This window comes from Symphodus melops (assembly GCF_947650265.1).
Source record: "Symphodus melops genome assembly, chromosome: 21".
In the NCBI taxonomy this organism is placed as follows: domain Eukaryota; kingdom Metazoa; phylum Chordata; class Actinopteri; order Labriformes; family Labridae; genus Symphodus; species Symphodus melops.
Window position 1 is genome coordinate 1,153,176 of NC_136711.1, and position 19,128 is coordinate 1,172,303.

Sequence of the window (19,128 nt, forward strand, 5' to 3'; positions counted from 1 at the left end):
GGGAAACATCTGATTTACGGTATCTATCTTAAATAGTTTAAGGCAAGGTTGAAAGCCAGGTTTTCCATCAGTCTTAAACCTTTCTGCGTTCTAACCTCTCTCCATTCTATCCTAGGATCCTAGTTTGAGTATGCTGATTACACTTCTACAAACAGATCTGGATTGTGTCTCCTGGCAGAACAGGTTTTATGGTAACATTCTCCACATTTCTGCACAGCGAATGCTCTGCAGCATAGCATTTTATTTCTTACAGAAGTGCTCCTTTTAAAAGGTCACACCTCCTCCTCTTCAGGTTAACTAAGTGTCAGAGCTCCTCTTCAACATGTGTCACCCACCTGGGGGAGGGGCTACTGCCCTTTGTGATGTCATGTAGGGAAAATCTCCAAACGGCCTGTTTGGGCACACATTTTCTGAAAAGTAGAGCAGGCAGAAGACGGAGAGGATAGATTTGTCTCATCGGGGTAGGGGGGGGGGGGGTCACAGTTCTTGTTTTTAAGATAAGAATCCAAACTGAACACAATCGAGACACATTTCAGTGAATTTCCAGTCAACCACTGGAAATCAGTAATGAGAAAGCATCTCACACAAGTTAAGTCGCTCTCGAGTTAATCCGATGACACTTGAAATCAAAGGTTTAATTTATTCAAGAAAAACGAAATCATGATAAGGAAACAAGGTTTATACCATTTATACATACAAATCTTTTGTAGAACTACAGTACACATTCCTGTCAAAAATACAAAGTTAGATTTTTATTATGCACTTTACAATTTCACTGTTCACGCCAACCCAACAACATGGCGAACTATTTCAGAGTTACTGTCCTTCCACTGGAACATCTGGTTTAAACTCTCCTGTTTCAGTCAGGATCCACACACCGCTGGGGCGTCCTCGAGCGAGCACGCTCAGTGGCTGCAGTCTTTTAATTTAAGCGGTTGCTGAACGAAAAAACATCCTTAAGGGATTTAGTATGGTGCTCATGCGTGAACGAGCCTCCTGTGTCTCTTCAGGCCGTGCAGGCTCGAGAAGCCTTTGCTACAAACCGTACAGACGTACGGTCGCTCTCCCGTGTGCGTCCGCATGTGTAAGGTGAGAAAGCAGGACTGGACGAAGCCTTTTTCACAGATGTTGCATTTAAATGGCCGCTCTCCGGTGTGGTATCTCCTGTGTATCTTTAACTCCGCCGATGACCTGAAGGACTTGTCGCAGTCTTCGCACTTGAAAGGCCGCTCTCCGGTGTGGATCAGCGTGTGCCTCACCAGAGCGTCCTTCCCGAAGAATCCTTTCCCGCAGTGCTCGCACGGGAATCGTTGCCCTTTGTGATGGAAGTTGTCGTGTTTCAGAAGGCATCTCCTGGACGTGAAGGTTTTCCCGCACTGCGCGCAGGTGAAGATCAACGAGGGCTTCTCGATTATGGGTTCTCCAGAGTGATGGACTCGCTCCACGTGTCTCGTCAGAGTTACACCATGCCGGAATTTCTTCCCACACTCCCAGCAGAGGAACGGATACGCTTTAGTGTGTTTCTTCTGGTGCTCCACGAGGTCCGAGTACGATCGGAATCTTTTGGTGCAGTGGGCGCACTGAAACGGCTGATATCCGGTGTGCTTCCACTCGTGTCTGATGAAACGCTTCAGGCTGGTGAACGTGGTCTGACAGTGCGTGCAGGTGAAAGGCTCGGTGGGATTGTGGGCGTCGATGTAATGCTTGTGAAGCGTCTTGAACACGGGGAAGCTCTCCTCACACTGGTTGCACTGAAATGGAGTGTGAGATTCTTTGTGCATGGCCAACGCCTCCGAGTCACGCACCAGCTTCATGCACACCTCGCAGTAGAGCGGGTTGTGAGTTTGTTTGTGGGAATCCAGCGTTGACTTGTACTTAAACGCCTTGTCGCACTCGTCACATCTGAAACAGTGCTTCTCATCCTCGGGCTTCTCAGGGTCAACCTGCTGCTCGCTGTAGCAAATGTTCCTTAAATGAAACCTGAAAGTCTGTTTGCATTTAAACTCGCCGCTGCAGTGAGGACAGAAGAAAGGACCCTCGACCAAACTCTTGTCGTCTGGACTTTCTCCCGAGAGATCCAGGTCTGCGTTGTCTGACGCTTGTGTTTCTTCATTGGTTGTGTCCAAAGGATTGGATGACTGTTCTCCCTCGGGTGCTGCAGGCCCTTGTTGCTTTGGCTTCCTGCCAGGTTTTCCTTTTGGCTGATTTGGACATCTGTGTTGCTGCAAGTAACGCAAGCTCTTATAAAACCTTTTACACGAAGGACAAGAGAAAGGCAGATCCTCCGAGTGCTGATTCATGTGACGCTCCAACAGCGCGGCACGAGCCACCACGATGCCGCACACTTTGCACGTTCTCTCTTCCAGATCGTTGCTTCTGGCTGCACCTCGGCCTCTGCCGTACTTTTTCGTAGTGCTGTTAGCAGTAGCGCTGGCCTGCGTCTTTGATTTCCTCCACTGTGACAGGTACCGTTTCATCTTTAGTCCCCGGTTCTTCCTCACTGGTCTTTCCCACAAGACGTCAAACTCCTCATCTTTTTTTCCTCTCAATCGGCTTTGCACCTCAAAGTCCTGATCCTCTGGATTTTTCTTCTTCCTGCCTCGTTTATTTGGCTTCTTTTCTTCTGTGTCCAGCACCGTCACCTGTCCGTCTTCCCCGATCATCAGCGTCTCTTCGACCATTTCGCTCTCACTGGCTTCAGCGCCTTCGATGGGATCTGCGCAAGCCCGGCTGTCCATTTCTGCTTTGACTTCGCTGCTGATACCAAACCACTGGGACGACACACACTCTCCTGCAGGCCTGCTACCATCTACGTAAACCTCCTTGTTCTCAGATTCCACTTCCATCTCTGTGCAGACTGCGTAGACATGTCCGCACTCTGCATCCGTTTCTGTTTGTTCATTGACGATCACAACTCTTTCCACAGGGGGGAGACAAAGCGCAGACAAGATGCCACTGTCAACGATGTAAGAATCTGAAAGAGAGATCATGGGACATGTCATCTACTCTGACCGGGGCTGTTCACATTCTGGTGCGACTGCCCAATTCAAATGATTACTTCAGCTGTAAGACGAAACAATTACTATAAGGATTTTAAACACACATTTAATATTCACCACACACCAAGTTCAGAGAAACATACCGATGTCTCCTAACTGGCTGAGATCCTTATGAGTGTCCAGCAGGGTCTTCAGCTCCTGTGGCTGAGTGAAAGTCTCGATGCATTCGTTCAGAACAGCTGACGTGTCGCTGAGCAGAGAGGCAATCTGACAAACACAAAGCACAGGTGTCTAACTTTGGCCTCTGTGACAGGTTTAAGGAAGTCTAAACAGTGACTGAACAGCTTCTGTGTGGGAGTCTAAAACAGGAGAACACACTTCAGAACTGACTGAGGTTTACCTGTTGGAGAGTCTGAGTTGGAAGAAGCTTTTCAAGTCTGGACAGAAAGAGCCACATCAGAGTCTGAATGGCTTTGTCATACGTGGGGCCAAAGTCCCCTGGAAAAACATCCTGAACACAAAATAAATCATTCAGTGTTAAACATGTGATCCACACACTCCATGAAGCATGAGATCCATCTGTGTAAAGAGTCAAACCTGGAAAAAGCTTCTTCTCTCTTCGGGATCTCTTAGCAGATTTCGGACTAGGCCCATGAAATGTGAGTCTGTGGCTTCCTGTTCTGGATTTTCCACCTTCGAGAAAAGATGATTTTAAAAGATTAACTTCCCTTCATCATATTAACAGAAATACAGAAGAGTGATAAAGGTCACTAAAGGCAAAAACCCATAAAACAGCTCTTCACAATCACAGAGGATATTAATGTAACGTAAATAAAGCCACTCTAGATACTCCTCGCCGAGCTTTAGACTCACCTCCACTTTCCACAGAGAACTGAGGTTCTGCATCCGGTCCAGATGAGGCTGAATAACCTCGAGGTCGGCCGTCTCCTCCGTTCGACACAATTCAAGGATGAGCTGCAATAAGGGGGAAGCAGCAAAGATGAAGAAGTGTTCTGAATAATCATACATCGAGGTCCAATGTTCTGAAATCATTAATCTGTTGCTTTTTCTTTCACATTCTTTATATCTAACTTCTTCATGCTTTGGTGTCATATAGGACGGTGCAAAATAAAAAACCTAAATGAGATCACTTTGAAAACTTTCCGTCCATCTTGTGTAAATTATTTCACCTGCGCTAAAGCATGAACGGAAAACTGCAAAGGTTCTGTCAAAAAGTCACACGAAGAAGAGCTTCTTTCACTTCACTCTTAAATCCAACTAATTGCATGTCAGAAAACACCATTCGACCCTCTGTTAGGCCCCGCCCTCTTTGGTGACTGTACAGGGAAACAGTAAGGTGTATGAGAATACCTTAAACTCTCTAATAACTTGTTCAAATCATGGGCGGATGTCAGATGCTTGTCAGGTAATGTTAGCTGTCCGCCCGTGGCTCCTCTCCTCTCTAATGACTCTTTAAATTAAGACTCACAGATTCAGATTCTATAACGCTAATCACGTCCATTAACTCTGACTCACCCTCGCTCTGAGGCCCAAAATCAGTTCAGCCCGCTGTCTCGTGGAGAGAAGTTGGGGAACAAGCTCCGTAATCATGAACACAAACTCCTCAAGCAGCCCATAATCAGACACAACTTTCTGCTCCACCGTCTGCCAAATGGCTGCAGAGACCAGCCGGATCGGTGGGACCAGGAGGCGCAGAGCGGAGAGGGGAAGACTGGGACCTGCAAACAGGGAAATACATCTATACATCAGTCATGATATTATCCTCCAATACGAGACGAGTTCATGCAGACAGCAACGCTCTGGTAGTTTAGAAATGTGTTGTTCGTATACACTCCTCTCAGCACTCATGGAAGAGCGTCCACTGAGCTGATGTGGTTTGCACTAGAATTGGACTTCATGCTGATATTAGCGATTTTACTGACAACAGAAAATCATGCAAAGCTCCTCTGAAGGCCTTTCAGACTGACAACATGACAGATGAGCATGACGTCATTATTTAAATATCGCAACGTCATATCTGCAGTCAAAATTATTTTTCAACATGTGGTGGACAAAAACCACGGTGTAAAACTAACAGTAAAAATATTTACAAAATATAAAAGGACATAAATAAAGGTAGATTTATGAAACTTTTAAGATAAAAAACCCCCCAACAAATGTGGATTTACTTGTATTCACTGAGTTTATAAAAATATGGCACTAACTTAACGAATGAAATAATAAATATTTGTTACGGTATTTTAAGAGTTTTATAGTTTTTAAACTACAGTTTTTAAACTATGAAAAGAAAAACACTTAGGATGAAGAGAACCGGTCTTTTAAAAGTCATAAAGATATAAATTAAGTTATTTTATAACAAAAGAGAAACTCAAACTAAAGTGAGCACAGACTCACTGTTAAGAGGTTTTAATAGATTTATGTTTAAACATCTTTAAACCTCTTTTTAAATGTTTTCCTGTCGCTAGCTTAGCCACCGTTAGCATAGCATTAGCATGTAGCTCGCTAACTGCGACTAAAATCTATTATTTCTTGTTGCCTAGCAACTTTACTGCACCTCACAGGTAACGACGGCAGTCTGAACTATAGTAATCAGTTACTTACGATATTACATTTAAAATAAATACTGTTTCCTGATGAAGTAAACGTTATCGTTCCCGCGCGCGGGCTGCGCCGAGGCCTCGAGAGGGTAACCGTTAAAACTCACCGCGCAACTCTGAAATAGCTCCGTCCATCCTGCGCGTGCACTGCTGTCACATCACAATCAGAGGGAATAACAAGCTGCGGTCGATCTGAGTCAAACTATTTATTTAAACTATATATTTAAAGATTAAAGTTTCCGAAGAAACTCGGCCGATCTTTGTGCGTCAACGGTTAGCTCGTGGTCCGTCCGGAATAACAACCCGGCTGGAAACAGAACAGAAGTGTTTGTGGAGTTCCGTCCCAAAGCGTTAGATAGCGTTAGATAAACATATTTGAAGTAATTCATTAAAAGGTATTCAGTTATTTGTCTTGTACATATTTTATCCAGTACAGTTCTATCATAACTATTATTAATATAACTGGTATTACTATTATTATTATTATTGAAATGATAACTTATATTTTTCATCACTCTTAATTTTCTATTTGTTAATTTTTTTTGTTTTAGTTGTTTTGTCTATGCTTTAAAATACTTTGGAACAACGCTGTTGTTTATAATTCTCTATATAAATAAAGCTATTAAATATTTACATGTGGATTTACTTTAAACACAGGCTGTAAGTCTTGTGAGGGTCTGTGTGGCCTATCAAAGAGTGACTCATGGTGAGTCAGACATTTAATAAAAATGGCTGAAAAGATGTCCGCACACACCAATAAGACCGGCACAAGAATATCCTATTCCTCTCATTAATCATGCCTGACACTGGTCTTCTTCTATAGCAGAAAGGTTTATGTATACATCTTAATTCAGATTTAATCTCTAAACAACGAAAGAAAACTATAAAAACAATTATTAATTTAAGCAGACCATCATCAGAGATATTACAAGTTTTGATCCTGCTTTCTAATTTACATTTTCATTTTGATGGAATTAAGTTGTCGTCATTGATCCAATGCCTCATAAAATGTAGATTTGATAACTAATCTCTGGTTGTAGTATAAAACATCTGATCACTCTGAACTTTATGACTCTGACTCACTTCATAAAGACAGCTGGGTGCATGTGGGCTAAACATCACTGCCTCACCTTTATAAGCAGGTTATTACTAATTTGTTGTGTCTCCCTTATTTCCTTATTTCTAGAGGACTCGGCTGGTTCAGTTCATTAGAGCACCTGGGCTTGTTGCTCTCGGAGAATATCAGCCCAAACCCAGAGTGGCTCTCTCTCTCTCTCTTTGCACATTTGTCACGGCCCTTGAGCCAGGTTACAAGTTACAACATACAACATAACAAACATACAAAGGATATACACCTCAAATCGAGCGGCTGGGTTCAAGTCTGACCTTCCGCTCTCTCTCTCTCTGAATGAAGGCAAAAGCCAAAAAAGGAATCTTAAAAAGAGAAAGTCGACTGTGTTAATACTTTAATACATAACACATACGACCGTTACAGGAAATAAAACCTACAATCTTCATTTTATATTTCTGCAAGTTGTTGGGGGATAAATTCCTCTGCCTGGTATTAGAGCCCGATCAAGATCGGCCTATATTAGCGTATCCAGTGACCATCGATATCGATTATTTGATCTCTGATATACAACAACATGACTCGATTTATTCAGCAGTCAAATATCGTTTCATGTGAGTTTCATTGTCTTAGACTAGCAGTTCTCTGTCACCAGCAGAGGGCGCTATTTGAGTTACAGCAAGCATCATCAGGAGCGGTGACGCTCGCACATGCTCCGTTACTCTCCAGTTGAGTTTCCATCATCAACATCACGTTGTGTTGAGAGTCAGTAGGAAACTGTTCACTGAGGTCATGTGAGGTCATGTCATTGTCTCCTTCACAGCCAGCGTCGGCCGTTCAAAAGAAGAGCATTACCACGGCTCAGTGTCACTTTGTTTCCACTGTGTGCACCAGCTTCTTGTGTCTCTGCATGCTGTAGAGCTTGGGGAAAGCTTTGCCGCAGCAGTGGCAGACGAACGGCTTCTCTCCCGAGTGGATTTTAGCGTGAGCGTTGAGGTAACACTTTCTCACGAAGCCCTTCCCACAGTCGTCACATTTGAACGGCCTCTCCGTGGTGTGGTGAACGAGGACGTGCCTCTTCACCTCAGACGTCGACCTAAAGTACTTCTCACATTCGGGCAAAGTGCATTTGAAGGGTCTCTCTCCCGTGTGGATTAGCTTATGTCTGGCGATGGTTGAGGCGGCCACCATCTTTCCGCAGTACTGACACGGGTGACGGAATAACTCAGTCAGGGCTTCCAAGTGTTTGCTCCTCTGGTGTTTCTTCAGCGCTCCTTTCTCCTTGAAGGATTTGTCACACTCGGAGCACGAGTACTTCTTCTCGTTTCGAGAATCGCCGTGGATGAGGTTTAAGTGTCGCAGCAGGTTGGACCTCTGGGTGAAAGTCTTCCCGCACTCTGCACACAGGTAAGGCTTCTCTCTCGTGTGGACTCTCTGGTGCGTGATCAGATCTGCGTCCGTCTTCACTCTCAAGCTGCACTGAGCGCACTGGAACGGGAGGTGACCCGTGTGTTTCCACTCGTGTGCGATCAGGCAGCGCAGCTTGGAGTACATTTTGGAGCACTGGTTGCATCTGAACGGCTTGTTGACTTTGTGGATGTTTTGGAAATGCCTGAGTAAAGCCTTAAAGAAGGTGAAGCTCTCCTGGCAGCGGGTACACTGAAACAAGGTGTGAGACGCCTTGTGCCTCGCCAACGCCGCTGCGTCCCGTAACACCTTCTTGCACACGCCGCAGTACAGCTCGTTGTGGGTCAGTTTGTGCTTCTGCAGTGACACTTTATACTTAAAGCCTTCTTCACATCTGTCACACTTGTTGAGGAGTTTGGCTTCGTCCGGCTTCTCCGGGTCCACCTGCTGCTGCCCGTACTCGAAGCAGGTTCTTTTTAAGTGCTGCTGGAAAGACGTGAAGAGTCTGAACCTGCTGTCACAGCGAGGGCAGGCGAAGTCGCCGGAGGGGAAGTGTGCTTTCATGTGAGTTCTCAGCCTCGTGTTCACCAGCTCCTTGCAGATAAAACACTGCACTCTCTTCTTTGTGGTGCTGGCCTTCACGTTGGAGACGCTTTTAGAAGCCGTGAAGGAAGTCTCTTCATTCGAGCAGTTTGACAAAGAGTCGTCGTCGAGCGGAGGCTCAAAGACAGAGCCGTCATCAGAGTAGTTAGACCATGAATCCGCCACGCTCGGACTCAGAGTCCTTCGGAAAGAGTCGTCATCGGAGTAGAAAGACCACGAGTCGTCGTCACTGCAGTTACTGATGGGAGAAGTGTACGATTTACTTGAGCTCTCCCCGCCACACGCCTCAGAACCAGTCCCGTTGTGTGTTTGTCCCGCAGCGGGTTTAGGGTCAGGAGTAACCTTTTCACGGAGATCTCTTTTCTCCTCCAACAGAATCTTTTTCATCCTCAGCCCTCTGTTTGCTCTCACAGGTCGAGACAGCGCAGACGGCGGCACGTCCAGTCTTTTCAGCTCAACGTGACATCGCTTCAGATGAAGAGAAACCGCCTCCTCTTGCCTTTGCAGGTTTTCCTCAGGCGAGACTTCTTCACAAATCACGGCTGTCTGATCTTCCTGAGGAGTCCCGCTGGCCTCCGTGTCTCTCGTCTGATCTTCAGGGTTTGTGTCCGTCTTCATCGAAGCTCGGTGGAGTAAAGTGAAAGACTCCCTCTCCAGGTCGGACGAACACGAGAGCGGTTTCTCCCAGACGTCGGCTTGAGCTCGAGTCTCCGTGATTTCAACAGAGTGAAGTTTGAGAGCGGACATGATGCAGGCGCCATCCGAGGAAGCGTCTGAAAGACAAGAAAACATCAACCTTCAAACCAAATCATAAAAACACAGCTGAGTTTCTTACACCGCCGTGTAACTGTCCTCTTCCTTATAGACTGCAGGCGACTAGAGGACGTCACTGACTGGACTCAATCTAAAGACAGGACGGTGGAAAGAATCAGAAACCAGGGAGAGAGAGGAGTGCAGCGGTTCATTAAAACACATACAGCGTGTTGTTTTGGTGTTTTTTGTTACAGTTATTTTTTGATCCTTTCTGTCTTTACTGGATGGACAGCTGAAGAGAGACAGAGAGTGGAGGACGCCATGCAGCAAAGGCCCGAGGTTGGATTCAAAGATTAGTAAACTCTAAAAGCTTGCCATTGTGATCCAGCAGGCCGAGGTCCTTCTGATACAGCAGCAGGGTTTTGAGCTCTTCACACCCGGAGACAGAGTTCATGCAGTCCTCCAGAACTGACGACACCTCGCCAAACATGGAGGAAACCTGGAGGGAGACGAAGAAGCTGAAGCTCATTTTAATTCAAGGCTTGTTCCCTAAAAGTCTCCCGCTGCCAGATCTAACAGATCAGGAGAATTTCCTCCTGAAATGATCGAGACATTTTCAGGAGCGCATGTGTGAAAACGTCTGTCGATGGCTGAAACCATCCTGAGGACTGATATCAAACCTGATGGAAACTTTGAAGAGGAAGACACTCTTCCAGTCTGGACAGAAACGTCCACATCAAGGTGCGAAGGGCGTCTTCAAACCCGGGTCCAAACTCTTCAGGGAAGACTTTCTGAAAGACATGAAGGAAATGACACGCGATAAAAAGGATGCAAGGGGAGGAGTCTGAGAAAAAGACAAACAGAGAAACGCTCACACTGACCTGAAAGAAGTGTTCCCTCTCCTCTGGATTCTTCAGCAGGTTTCCAACCAGGTCCACAAAGTCCGAGTTCTGCACTTCCGTACGTGCTGCACCAACCTGCAAAAACATAACAAGACAGAATGTGACACAGCGAGACACGGGCGTCACGCGGTTATCAGCAGAATACACAGATCACCTTCAAGAGAACTCACCTCTCTGAGCCAGTCCTGAACCAGGACCTGCACCCTGTCCAGGTGAGGCTGAAGGAGCGCGGCGTCCGCCTCAAAGCGGCACAGCTCCAGAAGCAGCTAAAAACACACAACGAGAGCGGCGTTATCATAACTGAGACTAAAAAAAAACAAAAACAAAGTATGTCACCGAACACATCAGTGACCATCACAGGTCGACAGCTGATCCTCCTCACCCGAGCTCGCAGTCCCAGGACCAGCTGGGCCTTCTGGCGAGCGCTGAGTAGCTGAGGAACGATGCCCGTAACCATGGAAACAAACTCCTCCAGCATCCCATAATCAGCCACATGTTTCTGCTGGACCGTCTGCCAGGCGGCCGCAGAGACGAGTCTGAGCGGGGGGACGAGGAGCCGCAGGGCAGAGAGGGGAAGAGGGGCACCTGAGTGAACACACACCACGGTTATCTTCACTAATAACTTTATCTGACATCCTGAAACGTTTCCTCTTTATCACATGCAGGATGTTTGGAGGGATTCATCCTCTCCTGAGAACCTGTCTCATAAAAAAAAGAGACGTTTCTTTAAAGGTTTGACCCCGAGGAAGACGCGGTTAGGAAACCTTCGTCCTTTGCATTTTGATTCTACTCGTCATTTAATTTAACTACATTTAAAGACCTCAATTCATCCATATTTGCTTATTTAGTGAAATGTTTTCTGGTGAGATGTTTCAGTTTTTTTCGGTCATGAAATATTCGCGCAGTAGACCTTCTGGGCCACCGTATTATAGCCTTACATTAAAAACACATTATAAAACTAATAATATGAGTGATTTTAATTATGAGTGTTTCCCTCACACACCTCTCAGGTGTCATGTTAGGAGAGCTGCCTCATTTATTACAGGAAAGTTTCAAGTCTGCTTCACTCACACTTCCGGTTCTCCTCCATCCGGGTTCTTCTTCACTCAGTCACAACGAGCTTAATAATATCACAACTTAGAGTCACACTTTCCTCTTTTCTCTTCTCTTTACGTGAAATTAAAGTTTCAGCGTCTGAGTCGTGTGGTCCGTGATGATTGGTCCGTCTGTGTTTTTGTTCCGGGTTCCCCCTCCTCCATGTCGAAAGTTCCGTGTCGAAGGTTCCGTCGTCTTCTCTTCTGTTGAAAGTCTAAAATATGAACGATGTTGAAGGTTCACTTGACTGTGACATCTTATTCAAATGCTTGGTGAGATCGTGTGAAGGGGACACATTATGAAGAGTTCACCTCTACATGTGGGTCACCTGAGAGTCTACTGACCCACAACATGTGAAATAAATCCATCCAGTCCTTTTTTATGGTCTGCAGAAGTCTGACGACACAGAGAAAAATACTCCGTTTCAAATGTGCTCTACCTATGATGTCACAGTGGGATTTCCCCCTCCCCTCCCGTGTTTTTCAATTAAGAGCCAATCAGGAGGCAAAGGCTGACCTGGAGGACCTTCTGCACCCTCTGCATGCAGAGTCTGGACTTACAGGGAGGAGGTTCACTTTGATTAGATTGGCAACATTTCCAACGTCTGACAGTGGAAACACCAATGAATCTGGACCAAACTGAACTGGACCGCCTGGTGGACACGGGTCAGTGTCTAAAGGGACACAGAGTGTGATGGATGAGAGGAGAAGGGTGTAAGGGCAGGACAATGAGAGTAGTGGAAGTGAATTATGTTATATAATGTAGGTTTTTAATCATTATCATTATCATTGTTATTATTATTATTATTATTATGTGGATTAGTAGTGAAGTCCAAAGTCAGAGCAAACAACAGGGGGCAGTAATGCACCAACGAGAGGGATGCAAACTGCCTTAAAACACGAAGAAGAAGAAAAAGAAGCAGTGCAGAGCAGCTGACTGTGTGTTTGTGTTTTATGATAATAGAATGATCAGCTGATTATTTGTCCTGCTCTGATGAGACAGAGGGCTCACAGGGATAAGATGGAGAGTAAATAGCAGCTCGTCCACACCCTCAGGTTTGTTTGATTGTTGTTTGTTGGAGCTGCAGACAGAGCACACATGCTCCGGCGTGTTGCTTTACAATTGGCTGCCCTCTCTCCTTCTTTATCTTCCTCTATTATTAAAGCTCCGCTCCGCGCGCTCCTCTGTCCACACTGCGACCTGTTGGCTCCTCTTCTCAGCCTTCTTCTCCCTTATTATTATGTGTCATCTACAGCTGAGGACTTTGATTTTTGTAGCCTGGATTCTGGGATACATCGCCTTCCTGCTTTCCGTCAGGAGGATGTGGACCGGGAAGTACGTCCGCAGTCCGCTGGTGCGCTCTCTGTTCGCCAACATGGAGAGCGACTCTGCGGCCGTCGATACTCAGGAGGTATGACATGTTAACCAGCAGCCCGAGACTCAGCTTACAATGCCTCGAATAAAAGGCAGTTTAAAACACACAATACAGTTAAAGTAGAGATGATGTGGAGCTTATTAGAAACATGCAGAGGCTTTTTAGCTCGGGTACAATCACTTCTATCTGAAGCAGTTCCACTGCCCGCTTCCATCGCTGCAACACCTGTTCACCTGATAACTGCTCTCATATCTGGCAAACCCAGGGGCGTCCAAAACGGCCGTGTGGGGGGTTGTCAGAGAAGCTTCAAGACATCATGTTTCCTTCATGTGTGACAGAGGAAGGTTCAAACGTGTCTCTTGTTGTTCTCAGTGGTACCGCTGTTCGCCTGACCTGCTCGGAGAATCCATTGAGCCGCTGTTTGTCCAGAGCCACCTGGACTCAGGCACTAAAGCGTTCCTGAAGAAGAGTGTGGAGAAGTCCGGCTGGATGTTTACTCAGCTCTATCACTCGTTCGTCTCCACCGTCCTCAGCCCTTTGGTCTCACGGACCTCCATCAACGGGTGAGTGTCGCAGACGCCGCTCTGTTTCTGTTTCACCTGACCTCTAACCTCCTCTGACGGAGTTGTTTCCTCTCCGTGTCAGGTTTCTGGGTCGTGGCTCCATGTTCGTGTTCTCTCAGGAGCAGTTCAGGCAGCTGCTCGGCATCGGCCCGGAGTGGAGAGCTGACAGACTTCTGGACCTGGGAGCCGGGGACGGAGGCGTTACTGAGGTGATGGGAGCTCATTTTAGAGAAGTCTATGCGACGGAGGTCTCTGCTCCCATGAAGTGGCATCTTCAGAGGAAGAATTACAAGTGAGTAGCCAATCACAGGTCTGATTACTGATTTAAACTACCTGTGCTCAGACCAGAAGGGGACAGATGTTTTTTTTCTTTGTACCTGTTTGTGTTTATTTTGTATTTCATTTATTAAGTAAAATCCCACTGAGGGTCAAAAGTTTCTTGTGTTTTTCTTAAGAAAACGGCACATAGAATAAAGCTTTACCTGTTCAGCAGTGTAGTAGATGAGTAGATGGGATTATCTTGTCTGGAATGCAGACGAACTGGACAGAAAAACGGGGCAGAGGTTTATTTACATTATTGACATCTTTATTGTTGCATTGCAACATTCAGCCTTCTAGACGTGTGTACATGTCTTTAGTTAATAACTCTCCTTGTTGTTTAACTCTGATGTAAATGTAAGTAAACGGGTTAAAAGGGAAAAACTGAAGCTTTGTCACTCTGCATCACATGACAGGGAGCGGCTCGTACGATGTGTGTTTGATAAATCAAGCTTGAAGAGATTTCCAGATTGTTCATACGATCAGCTTGACGAGAACACGAGAGGGATTACTCCCTTTAATCTGCAGGAATTTCTGAATTTGGAAAATAGTTGAACTCCAGAAAAGTTAAAAGGGGGCACTCGCTCTCGGCCCAGTCGCCCCCTGAAGCATGATTGTCCCCCGCTGACCCGCAATCGCCCCGCTCTCCAGGAGCTGGGGATTGAACCCCCAACCTTCCTGTTGAGAGACGACAGACTCCAACAGGAATCCTTCTGTGGAGATAATGTTGTGTTTGGGTGTCACATGTTGTGTTACTTTTCTTTTATTCTGTGTTTCCTCTGTGCAGGAACAATTCATCATAGCAGTCTCCAGTTATATCATGTTTAGTGTAGCGACTATCCGGGGAGGCTACGGTTGGGTCGAATACTTTGCCCCAAAAGACACTGTGATACGTAAACAAGTTTGACTTTTTATTAACAAGGAAACAGGATAATCAATTTATGATAAAGAGCCTTCACTCATAATCACAGGGATATAAAAAATAGCTGTGAACAGAAAACACGGCGACCCAGCTCACCCTCTCTCTTCCCCCAAGAACAAAAGGTGACCCCGCAACCCTCCTACCTAATATATGATCCCACAATAAATGATATAATACCAATAACCCAAAAAACATCAAAACAGATACTTCAACATGTAGCATAAGAGCCTCCCACTTTCAAAAGTGCTTTTCTGGTTTTTCTCTTGGACAAGTTAGATTTGTATTCTTACAAAATGTATAAGAACTTTTAGTGACCTAATCAATGTTTAAAACATGAATTCAATTCCTCTTGTTCTACTCTCATAAACGTCTCGATGCTGAATGATGCCTTCTCCTGTCGTGCACAGCTCACAGCTCAAACTTGAATTTCCCTCGGGATCAATAAAGTATCTATCTATCTATCATTACAATAAAGACTGTGAAAGTACCGTATCCTCACCGACACCCCACAGAGATAGTCTCACCTCGAGCAGCTTCATTAAACCCTCTTCAGACTGACGGTGTGTCAGACAACAATGACCTCCTCCATGTTGGCCTCTGAGCTTCCTGTTTTGTGTTGCTCTCAGACTGCTGGGTATAGACGAGTGGCAGCAGACTGGTTTCCAGTATGATGTGGTCAGCTGTCTGAACCTGCTGGACCGCTGTGACGACCCTCTTCACCTCCTGGAGGACATCAGACGAACGCTTGTTCCCGACACGGGACGACTCATCCTGGCTGCAGTGCTTCCCTTCCAGCCTTACGTGGAAGTCGGTGAGTCGGTGTGTGTGTTCACCTGACCGCGGTTTCCAGGTCTTTATTTAAAGACGGCTTGTAATTGTGTTGTCACAAAAACCATAACTTATACTTGGATATGATTGAGGTCCAAATCTAAAAATATCCATACCTGTTGGACACCATGGCAACAAACAAAACAAGTCCACCTGAAGTCAAAACATTTATAAAATGGCACAAATACACTGTGCATCCCTCTGCTGCCCCCGTGTGGAGGTTTAATGTTACTACAAGATACGGCTGAAATATTAGTCGTCTGTTGGCCCTTGATGTCTAGTTGTGCTCAAACTGCAACACAGCTGTCCGCCACTAGCTGGTGCTGATGATTTTCTTTGATTAAATGATTTCACAGTTTAGTTTTTATTGACTGAATTTATTGATTCTGTCTGTGTTTGTCTCAGGAGGAAGATGGCAGCGCCCGAGAGAGCATCTGAAAGTAAAAGGAAAAACGTGGGAGGAGCAGGTCACCAACATGTCCAATGAGGTCTTCCGGAGGGCGGGCTTTGAGGTGGAGGCCGTGACGCGGTTGCCTTATCTCTGTGAAGGAGACATGTACAACGATTACTACGTCCTGGATGATGCTGTTTTTGTTCTCAAGGCCTCGGCAGAGACCACAGTGTCAGTTTACTGAACGCCTGTCGACCACTTAACTTTACCTCTCAGTGGATCTTCAGCTTCATTCGTGAAACAGTATTTCTGACATGTTTAGAAATGTTGAGTCTGATGTGAAGCTCAGGTACTGTAGCTCCTACATTTACCAGCCATCATGTGTGACAGTGATACCTCTCCCTTTAAAGGTCACATATGATGCAAGACACTATCCTCCATGTTCCTCTAACATGTGTCTCTAGTCTGTCTGCAAACCCCCCAATGATGAGAGAAGTCCATCCTCTCCGTCTTCTGTCTGCTCCACTTTTCAGAAAATGTGTGCTCAAACAGGCCGTTTGGAGATGTTCCCTTCATGACATCACAAAGGGCAGTAGCCCCTCCCCCAGGTGGGTGACACTCCCACAGCTAGGTGTTTGTTCTGCCCTCTGAGTCTGCCTTCTCACCGTAAACAATAGGACATGGAGCCAGAAAGCAGCGAGTACACCCGAGCCCTTCCAGAGAGGGGGCGTGGTCAGACACAGCTCATTTACATATTTAAAGCTACAGACACAGAAACAGCCTGTTCTGAGCAGGGCTGAAATAGAGGGGTTTATAGACATGATCAAATACAGGATCAGAGTGGATTTACAACAAAACACTTCACACACATGATGAAGAGGAGCGAGGACACTGATTTCACCTGAAGAGGAGGAGATGTGACCTTTAAAGCAAAAAACAAGTTAACGGTAGTTTGCCTTTAGTGAAATTCCTGCAAAGATCAAATCCTCTGCGACATATCAACATGTGATAGGTGTACGTACTGTAACGTCTGCTGTTTGTGGGCAGTGTTTTAGTGTTTTATCATTCTGTAAGTGTAACGAGATAATCTGAATCTGAATTTACTTTACTTCTTTATCGTCTTATACAAACAAGCTGAGTCTTAATTTACCCGTTCTGAATGGTTTGCTTGTATTTAAAAAGTGTTGAAAGTGCAAGATAGTTCTTTTATCAGCTAAAAATGACTCCTCGATGACAGGTAGTGTGGTAGTGTGAGAAAACACATCATTGACATATCACTGCACATTTAGCTGCTAACATTTGGTGCTACATTCTCCTGCTAGTCGCTCACTTTATCTGCCTGCTCCTGTGTGAGCCGTGGCAGGAAGGAGCTTTATGCAAATATTGTACGTTTCTGGCTGAAGATCAAAACAATGATCCAAAAGACTGCGACTCCAGCGCTGCTTTCACAAATGCACTCTGCTGCCCGGGAAATGAGCTGTTTTCTCACAAACGTCCGTCACAGCGAGAAGTTTTAGGTACTATAACGAAACATTGACTTCTTCTCTGCACAACAGGTGGGGAGGGGGTCGTCTAAGGGGGCAGGACGCTGTGTCTCACTTCACAATGTAGCATTCAGCATTCTTCGATGAGCCGCTGTGACATGAAGGATGCATCCTGTAGATTAGGACACAGTCTATGATCATGTTTTTTTTTTACCTTGATTATATCAAGCTGTATTAACATCAACGACTGAGTGTAAAATACTGGTGAGCAGAAAAAAGAATGAAGCTGCTTCATTGTGTTCACCAAGATCACACCGGTCGCTCAATCCAAACATCATCAGCCTCGTCCGTTAAAACTTCAGGGACATTATCAGGACGTTTGTGCATGTGTGAAAACAGCTGCAGGATTGTCAGTGACACAGACGAAGAGGCGTGCTCTCATTAGCCTCCAGGAGCTCCCGCTCTCAACAGGTCAAGTTATCCTATAGCAGCAGAATCCTGTCAGTGTACTGAACTGAGTGAGAGTGGATGTTGTTGCTTTTGATGAACTGTTTGAATGCAGCACTCTGTTTTCATTCCCACAGGTTGTCTCAGAGTGTCCCTTTGCTATAACTGCACAATATGCCATTTAAAAAGATGTGCCATAGATGCAACAACAACATTTGTATTGAAAGACTGTAATGGAATAAAAAATATGTTTGTGTGCTCTTCATTAAATTGAGATGATTCGATTTTCTGGACCGTCAGTAAATACATTTATGTTGTAAGTATCTTAGACTTAGACTTAGACTGAACTTTATTGATCCTTTTGGGATGACTCCCTCAAGGAAATTTAGGGTTTATTTAATTTCAGTTTATCTTAATCCGTATAAACTGAAAATCAAATGAAAAATAAATATATACGGAGTCTGACAACAAATCTGGAAGAGCAAATGGTCTTATATCATGCTGAAACATCTTGCGAGAACTCTGTAATGTTTAGAATTTGCACTGCAGTACCCATTGTAAACACTAGGGGTTATAGTTACAGGATGCTCCTTTAAGACGCCACCACCGGAAAAAGGTCATCGCTCTTCAACGCCACATACTTTAAAAAGATAAAAAAATATAAAAGTATTTAAATGCTGATCTTCAGGAACATTTTAATTCAATGATGTCATGGCAGAGAAATGGTCAATAAAAAGTTCCCTCAAGCTCATTGGTTAATTGAAGTATTGAGGAACTCATCCCAACTTTAAACTGTCAAAACGTAATTATTTGTATTTTGTTGGGTATTTCTGCGGCTGATATTTATTGTACACTAAAAACAAATGAGTCATTTGCATTATTTGCTTAAATAAAAAATGTTTGTAGTAGACTAGACATTTCCTGATGTAAAGGGCGGCTGTGGCTCAGTTGGTCGATGGAGTGGTCGTCTCCGAACCAGACTCGAGGGTTCGATCCCCAGCTCCTGCAGCACTACATACCATCAGTGTGTAGATGTGACCAACAGTGTAAAAGTCCTTCACAAGCTCAAGTCCATTTACCATGTCATATTTAATCACAAAATTGTTTTTAAATTAATTCACTCAGGAAGAAATATAATATATTAGAAATGTACTTTCTGCCTTACTGCAAGAAATTCTTTCATAATTGTTTTTAATACTTGTTACTTTATTGAGCACTTTTCTTTTCTGTCTTTTAAGGATGTACACTTTCTTTTGCTGTTTTCTTAATTACTGTTGCATTCTTTCCTTGAGCTTTGTTTCAATGTATTTCAGTTTTTATGTCTGTAAAGCACTGTGAATGAAGCTATATAAAT

The 19,128-nt window shown here is 44.8% G+C and overlaps 3 protein-coding genes across 11 annotated transcripts in view; 1 reads left to right on the forward strand and 2 right to left on the reverse strand.

The window, feature by feature from the left end:
* Window positions 1-600: 600 nt before the first annotated feature.
* Window positions 601-5,949, reverse strand: LOC306842100 (uncharacterized protein). Of its 2 annotated transcripts, none has more exons than XM_079372161.1 (7): window positions 5,725-5,949; window positions 4,536-4,738; window positions 3,873-3,974; window positions 3,597-3,692; window positions 3,400-3,510; window positions 3,143-3,266; window positions 601-2,974 (listed from the first exon to the last, which is right to left on the reverse strand). In XM_079372161.1, exons 1-7 carry the CDS (start codon window positions 5,750-5,752, stop codon window positions 978-980), a joined length of 2,661 nt encoding a protein of 886 aa, XP_079228287.1. In that variant the 5' UTR covers window positions 5,753-5,949; the 3' UTR covers window positions 601-977. The 2 variants fall into 2 exon arrangements, with proteins under 2 accessions (XP_079228287.1, XP_079228288.1); XM_079372162.1 differs by lacking the exon at window positions 5,725-5,949 and adding an exon at window positions 5,622-5,718.
* Window positions 5,950-7,066: 1,117 nt separating this feature from the next.
* LOC306842394 (uncharacterized protein) lies at window positions 7,067-11,533 on the reverse strand. Of its 3 annotated transcripts, none has more exons than XM_079372610.1 (7): window positions 11,423-11,533; window positions 10,734-10,936; window positions 10,522-10,617; window positions 10,331-10,426; window positions 10,130-10,240; window positions 9,825-9,948; window positions 7,067-9,469 (listed from the first exon to the last, which is right to left on the reverse strand). In XM_079372610.1, the coding sequence occupies exons 1-7, from the start codon at window positions 11,439-11,441 to the stop codon at window positions 7,554-7,556; spliced, it is 2,565 nt and encodes an 854-aa protein (XP_079228736.1). In that variant the 5' UTR covers window positions 11,442-11,533; the 3' UTR covers window positions 7,067-7,553. The 3 variants fall into 3 exon arrangements, with proteins under 3 accessions (XP_079228736.1, XP_079228737.1, XP_079228738.1); XM_079372611.1 differs by having other exon boundaries at window positions 11,355-11,435; XM_079372612.1 differs by lacking the exon at window positions 11,423-11,533 and adding an exon at window positions 10,995-11,061 and having other exon boundaries at window positions 10,734-10,961.
* Window positions 11,534-12,015: 482 nt separating this feature from the next.
* mettl9 (methyltransferase 9, His-X-His N1-histidine) overlaps window positions 12,016-19,128 on the forward strand; it is an 80,950-nt gene continuing 73,837 nt past the window's right edge. The window contains exons 1-8 of one of the 6 annotated variants that reach the window (XM_079372629.1): window positions 12,039-12,111; window positions 12,724-12,857; window positions 13,194-13,384; window positions 13,467-13,676; window positions 15,251-15,435; window positions 15,858-16,408; window positions 16,564-18,094; window positions 18,181-18,246. In XM_079372629.1, the coding sequence (XP_079228755.1) occupies window positions 12,069-12,111; window positions 12,724-12,857; window positions 13,194-13,384; window positions 13,467-13,676; window positions 15,251-15,435; window positions 15,858-16,087 (993 nt within the window). In that variant the 5' untranslated portion in view covers window positions 12,039-12,068 and the 3' untranslated portion in view covers window positions 16,088-16,408; window positions 16,564-18,094; window positions 18,181-18,246. The other 5 variants (XM_079372633.1, XM_079372628.1, XM_079372631.1 and 2 more) reach the window with 5 other exon arrangements.